At 44.0% G+C, this 7442-nt stretch overlaps 1 protein-coding gene across 1 annotated transcript in view; it reads right to left on the bottom strand.

Moving 5' to 3' along the window:
- GATB (glutamyl-tRNA amidotransferase subunit B) overlaps window positions 1-6562 on the bottom strand; it is an 84178-nt gene extending 77616 nt beyond the window's left edge. The window contains exon 1 of the mRNA XM_075257511.1: window positions 6392-6562. Coding sequence (XP_075113612.1) covers window positions 6392-6543 — 152 coding nt within the window. The 5' untranslated portion in view covers window positions 6544-6562. The remainder of the gene's footprint in view (window positions 1-6391) is intronic.
- Window positions 6563-7442: the final 880 nt, after the last annotated feature.

The following is a 7442-nucleotide window of genomic DNA, read 5'->3' on the forward strand; positions in this document are numbered from 1 at the left end:
TGTCATAGCACTGTGCTAAAAGTAAAACAGTTAATTTTATTTTATAAAAAAGGATATGTGGTATTCATTTTTTAACCGTCAAAATGAACGTTTTTTTTTTTATGTCAGGTTTTTATGATAGACCATTGCCACTGTGTGTACACACGGGAACATCTATAGATTTGAGTGGGTTCTATGTTTTTTGCTGCACTAAAGTTAAAAATCTGTTTGTTGAACATGTGATAATTAGAAATGGAAAAAAAAAAAAAAAAAAAACACTATACATGCAGTACGTTTTACCGCACACTCTACATACATCTTTTATACACACTCTATATACATATGTTTATTTATTTTTAAATGTAGATTGTGAGTCCCATATAGGGCTCACAATGTACATTTTTCCCTATTAGTATGTCTTTGGGGTATGGGAGGAAATCCACACAAACATGAGGAAAACCTACAAACTCCTTGCAGATGTTGTTCCTGGCGGGATTTGACCCCAGTGCTGAAAAGCTGCAGTGCTAACCACTGAGCCACCATGTTGCCCCACTAAATATACATTTTACCGCACAATCAATAACCATTTTAATGCACACTTTAATATATGTTTTATCACACTGATTACTATAGATTTTGCTGCATACTCAATATACATTTTACCGCACACTCAATATACATTTTATATTTACCTGCAATATCTTCCCCTGGTGTTCACAATGAATAAGTCTGTTTAATTTATTTTCGTAAGGCTCTGCTAGATGTGCAAGTCCATTAAAATACAGTATAGCAGACGCTAGGTTCACACTAGCTTTTGGCTTGCCGATTAAAGCAGGAGGATGTGTGGATTTGTATTCCTCAGGCCTGCCACACTGAATCCGGTGATAATCAGTGACATCCTTCGATTTGCTCATTTATAAATTCCCCGGGCCTATCCCACAAGTCCCAGTCCATTCTTTCAGGGTATTATATCACTGTTTGAAGGAGCTGCTGCTGAATACTGAGCACTGAGGCCTACCACTGCCTCACCTGGGAGATTGCCATCTTGGATGCCTGAGCCTTTCTTCTCTTACCTGCTACTTACTCAGACATGCTGGGCTGAAGATTTGCCTGCCGTACTACACAGACCTCTTCTCACCTCATAAAACAGCACCCACAGCTGCCGCTCACCATCTTCGGAGACCCAGCCCTCTTCCTCTGACTGCAAACCCGGCCACCACTTATGAGCACTGTACTCAGTGGCTTAAGGGAGATCTCCACAAATGACCCTCCAGTGTGGTTTAGCCCCTATGTAACATCTCTAGGCCCATTGACATCCTTCCCATGGGTCCCAACACTGCTTCTGACTACGGGCAACATATACCTGGATAATACAGTCCATTGGCCCAATTCTCTCTGGAACCTCACCCGGGCACCTCCACAGTTCACTCTCCATACAATTCTGCCACCCACAGATCCTTCTATGCTTTCTGATCCTCAGGCTGCTACTCCTGGCAGAGTCACCAGACAAACTCCAGTGAGTGCAAAGTCTCTACACTTCCATTCTGCCTATCTTCAGCTCCAACACCGTTATCTTCCTACCTGCTACTCCTACTTGAACTTTCATTGGCTCGGTCCTACCATAACTCCTCATGGCACAACACATTCTTGGATTGTAATTGTTTCATTTCTAGTGTTGAGACTTCATGCTGCCACCAGGGAGATTCCTCGCATACTTTCCTGCTTCCACCTTTCCGACAACACCACCTTCAAGCTAGGTCCTTCTAGAAGATAGCCCTCATAATGCTACCCATGGTGGCATAAACCCCAAGCCTGAGCTCGACAAGTGACCCAACGTTACAATAACCCTTTACTTCAAACCTTCATCTTCTCACACCTCTTATACGATAGCAAACCCAATAACCATGATGAAAGGCAAAAAAAACAAAACACAAACAGCTGAATAACACCTTAACTAACTATTCGGAGTGGGAACACAGTAGAGATGGTGAAAGTTGCCATATAACATCCAGTCTTATAGAAATCACTCCTCTGTCTCCTACCACCTATCTTATGGACCCAGAGGAATGTCTCTCTCATGCCATCCCTGATCACTTTATGGTTACCGCTGCTTTGCATCTACCTCCTACTCCAGAGGACATCCGCTCTACTGTTCAGAAGCTTTGGCCTCAACAAGAGTCATACTCGGAACCTAAACATCTAGTCCCAAACACAATGGCTCCTATCAACAGCTTGGTCACGCAAAAACCACACTTGAACTTGCCATCTTGAATGGAGGACAATGTTGGCTGTACATCATCTCAGACTTCCACATGTGTTCCAGAAGGAGACCTTAATAAATTCCACACTACCACACGTCTCTGAAAACGCCTTAAAGGAAATGCTTATGGCCCTATGCAGCTCCCTACTGGTGGACATGTCGCAGCTACTACTACAGTCTTCTGTCATGGCCCTAGAGGGCAGAATACTACATAGTAAAAACAAACTGGGAAATTTTGCAGCTTCTCAGAACAAATTTATTGATGCACACAATGGCTTAGCAGAGGACCAAAACCAATCTAGTGTACATGGAGGGTCGCTCCCGCAGGAATAATATTAAGTTCCACGGTATCACAGAAAGTATAGCACCTGCTGATCTTCACTCATATATACAGGACTTTGCTATATTTCTGCTCCCGGATTGCTCCCCATCAATATCGTAATTGATAAAGCTCACAGAATCCCACGTCCATACCATCTCAGCTATGACATATCACAAGATGTTCTTGCCAGATTCCATTTCTTCCACATTAAGGAACAAATCATGGCTTTATCTCACAAATAAAAATCTTGGCCTACAAGATTCAGAGACATCCAGCTTTATACTGACCTATCTGCAACTACCATGTGCCTCCGGCACAAACTGGCACCTGTTACAACTTCGCTCCTTAAAGACAAGATTCTATATCGATGGGGATTTCCTGTCAAACTTCTCATCAGTAGAGATGGCATTGTTCATACCATCCACACGAAGGAAAATTACTGCTCTCCTGAAACATCCCGATTTCCTTTCTGCATGACAGCAAACATCGCCCTCACTCCGATTGAGATTGATCCTACTACTGGGCATGAGCCTTCTCATCTCTGGTACAAGGCTCTGCCCGTGTTGCCTAGAACTGTTACACCAAACTTAATACAGTACTTCTGTTTGTCTTCTGAACCGTCAGTTTATTCACTGTTTCACTTATTGCCATTTAGTTTTGCATTCTATACCGTGAAGTTGCCATTTGCTCTACAATACACCATATTGCTGGACACTGACTAAGGACATAGAGACTGCACATAAAAACATGTTCAAATTTACTTCTCTCAACATCCAGGGTTAAATGGCCCCTGAAAACGGCCCTTACTATGGAAGGAGGAACTCTCACCTGATATCCTATGTATCCAAGAGACTTATCTTCTACACAAAGATGCCATTAGCATAAAACATCCTTCATTTCCAGTCATTCTTCACACACATCACACTAAAAAATTAGGTAAATTCATAGCTTTTAAGAACTCAGTTGACTCTCACTACTCAACAGACAGGCTGACCCACGGGGCAGATCCTCAAATTGCCTAATGAGTCTGTCACAACTTTATGCTCCATTTACAATGTGATCAGATCTAAAGTTGAGTTTGTTCTAACTTACCCTCTACACAGCTGGGAATTCTCCAACCAAAAATACTTTTCTCAATTACAAGGGAAATTTTGGACTTTACCAAACAGACCTTTAATTGTGTAACACACTACGAGACAACAACTAAAATCCTCCTTCACTAGTACTACATTCCAGAGAACCTCCATCACATGTTCCCTCAATTCCTGAGCACTTGCTAAAGAGGATGTACAGATAGTGGTTCCCTCTATCATCTCCATTCGTCTTGCCCTCACCTGCAAACCTACTGGTGTAATGTCTTCCATTCGCTATCAACCATAGTGGGCCTCCCAATTCCTCCCTCTCTAGAATTAGTTCTACTGTTGCTAAGGGGGCATTCACACTACCGTTGATGTCCACTCAGCAGTGTCCATGGCTATTGTCCGTACAAGATTTTACCAACGGACACGAGCTGGTCCATTTGCAATTTCCATTCATTTCAAAGGGATCTTACCTTGTGTACTTTAGTGTCCATTTACAACCATGTCTGTTTTTTCAAGCAGACAAAAAAATCCTACATGCAAGAATTTTGTCTGTTGAAAAAACGATTAGTAAATGTCCGTTGTTTTTTTTTTTTTTTAACATTGAGGTCTGTGGGCAACGGACATATAATGGACAGTAACTGATAGACATCAGATACTGTATGTTTGTGTCCGTTATGATAAGTGTCTTTTTTTGGGTTTTTGTTTTTTTTAAACGGACACCTTCTGAGTGGACACAACGTTAGTTTGAACCCTACCTTAATCTACATGTTTTCCCTCTTGATATTTATTGACTACTTAGTACTCTCAGCTACGTTGGCTCTTCTCAGAAAGTGGAAATCCATCCATCCTGACAATTTACGCTTATTTCTTTCCTGTATGTTTGTTATTCTGAAAAAAAATGCATAAAAATGTATGGAATAGAAAAAGTGGTTAAATTCCTAGTCCATAAATACCTAAGAGTGGTTTAGTGTCCTAAATTTCCCTCACAGGTTCCTCTTAAGACTAAGGCCACACAGAAAAGCGGTGCTTTTGATGCATAGGTTTCAGGAGTTCTTTGAGCAAAAGTCAATAGCGGATTAAAAAGAATGGGAAATATAAAGGAAGAGAAAAAACACAGCAACATATGTCCTAAGCTGCTAAGCAAATCCCCTGAAGCCTACTTTACCTACATTTACTATTGTAACCACAGTCATGTGTTTAAATTCAGATAAAATATCATATAAATCAGCTACTGCCTACCAGTCAATGGCATCAATATGGCCAACATGACATTAACTAAAAATCTTAACAAAGGAGCAAAAGTTCAAAAGGAAATATATTGAAAAGAAATTATTGGTACTATTCCGTTATCGGGCCAGCAGCAGCGCATTTCAGCACCAGCTTTCGGGACAGCAGTTCAGTTCAGCAGCGGGAATTACAATGACATCCGAGGACTGCTGGCCCGATGCTTGTGCCCAGTAGCCAGTACATCAATGACCCCCCCTCCATCTCCTCCTCCTTCCAGTGCTGCCCCCCAGCTCTCCTTACATCTACCCCGTACCCTCTCCCCGCCACATGACTAAGCCGATGCTGGCCCGATGATAGAGGCCGTGCTTGTGTGTAGTAGGCAGTACATCGATCGATGCCCTCATCCTCCTCTTCCTTCCAGTGCTGCCCCCCAGCTCTTCTTACATCTGCCCCGTACCCTCTCCCTGTAATAGGCCTCACCGTAAATCTTGAGCAATGAATGCTACTAGATAGCCGCCGGACGCTGCAGAAAGTTTGTCCCTCCGGCTCGCTGTAGCTCACCGTTCCTATAGTCGGCGTGTTTCTTGTCAGGGCCTGGATTGAGCCCCGGTGTCTTTCCTTTCGGTCTCGGTACTAGCGCTGAGGTGAGGCCTAGTCGTGTGGCGGGGAGAGGGTACGGGGAAGATGTAAGGAGAGCTGGGGGGCAGCACTGGCAGGAGGAGAAGGATGGGGGAGGGGGGTCATCGATGTACTGGTTACTGGGCACAAGCATCGGGCCAGCAGTCCTCGGATGTCATTGTAATTCCCGCTGCTGAACTGCTGTCCCGAAAGCTGCTGCTGAACTGCGCTGCTGCTGGCCCGATAACGGAATAGTACCAAATTATTTTTCAATGATGAAGGGGGGGGGGGGGGGGGGTCAGCAGATTTCCTTATTCTCTCATAACCCCTATAACACCATTAACACATACAGGTAACTATATTTTCATGGTCTCAGAGCTGACATACAATCCTGATCAGGGAGGTGTATAGACCTGCAAAGTCTCAGAGCTGGCATACACTAGTGATCATGGAGAAAGATATACCTATAGAGGGTCTCAGAGCTGGCAAACACTGGGGATCATTGTGACACGGTTACCTATAGAGGGTCTCAGAGCTGGCATACACTAGTGATCATTTTCAGTTAGCTATAGACGGTCTCAGAGCTGGCATACACTAGTGATCATGGTGGCACAGTTAGCTATAGACGGTCTCGGAGCTGGCATACACTAGTGATCATGGTGATAGAGTTACCTATAGAGATCATAGTGGAAGGCACCTTTGCACATGTCATCAGTTATCCCATTGGATAACACTGCAGTCAGTCTCTACACAAAATGAATAACAGAGACTATAACAGTATTCAATGGAACAGAACCGCACTTTATGATTACTGTCCTTACAGACAACCTGTAACTTTATTTTCAGCCATGACCACACTGGAGTGATACAGGACATGCGCTATTATTCTAGATTAGTATCTACCCGGCGTCTCTGGCATGTTTGCAGCTGGTGCTGGCAGTCCTCGGGGATCTTCTGGCCTGGGACAGATGTGTCAGACACTGAGCAGGCTGCCCAACCTGCACCAGAAGCAAAAGGCAACCACGTCTGGCATCATGCAGCAAGGTCGCAGCCATTTCTACGCGACAGCAGCCAGTCCTGTCCGAGAGCCGCTTGATGACGTCATGGTCAGCTGACTGGTATTACTGTATCATGTGACCCGCGCTGTCATGTGCGGCCGGTTCGAACGCTGCAGCGTGTTGTGTATTGTGACGTGTCTGAGGCTGTGCGAGAAGGCTGTATAGCAACGGAACTGAATAGGGGAGAGCGTCCCTGTAAGATAGCGCTGTGCAATATGTGAGGTTATGAGAGTAGGCGCAATGGCCTGTATGTAAGCGGTGTAGGGAGGTGACTGCCTAATGTATGGGGGGGGGGGAACGGTTTACACTGCTTTTTATATGACACAGATAATCCCTCTAAGCTATTTCACACAACAGCATTACATAATTGAGAGTAAAGAAATTTACAGGAAAACGGTAAGAAGTTGATAGTGAAGAGGGTTTCTCAGATTAGTTTTAACCTTTAAAGAGGTTATCCTCCTACAACAAAATATCCACAGCAGTGCTAAGTGCTCACTGTTCCCTTGTGCACCCTGTGCTTGGCTTTATTTTACTTGCTGCTCCTTGTATCACTTTTATTTACATGCAGTGAATTGTGAAAAACTACATTTCCCATGATTCATTTGCCTGCTCCCATTTTCTATGTACCCCACTCTTCTCCATTCTCCAGACATGAATCTGGAGACAGAGATGGAGGGGACATGAAACTGGGGGCAGAGATGGAGGGGGGGGACATGAATCTGGGGGCAGAGATGGAGGGGGGGGGGATTGTTGGGGTATCGGGTGTGCGGCACTGCAGAGAGGGAATGTCTGGGGTAATAATATATACGTTTTTAGCTGGAGAACTACAAAGCACACAATACCTCCAAAGGTATGTGTGCTTTATATTAATAATGATGTAGGCTGCTATGCAGTGG

Source organism: Leptodactylus fuscus, chromosome 1, assembly GCF_031893055.1.
Source record: "Leptodactylus fuscus isolate aLepFus1 chromosome 1, aLepFus1.hap2, whole genome shotgun sequence".
Classification (NCBI taxonomy): Eukaryota; Metazoa; Chordata; class Amphibia; order Anura; family Leptodactylidae; genus Leptodactylus; species Leptodactylus fuscus.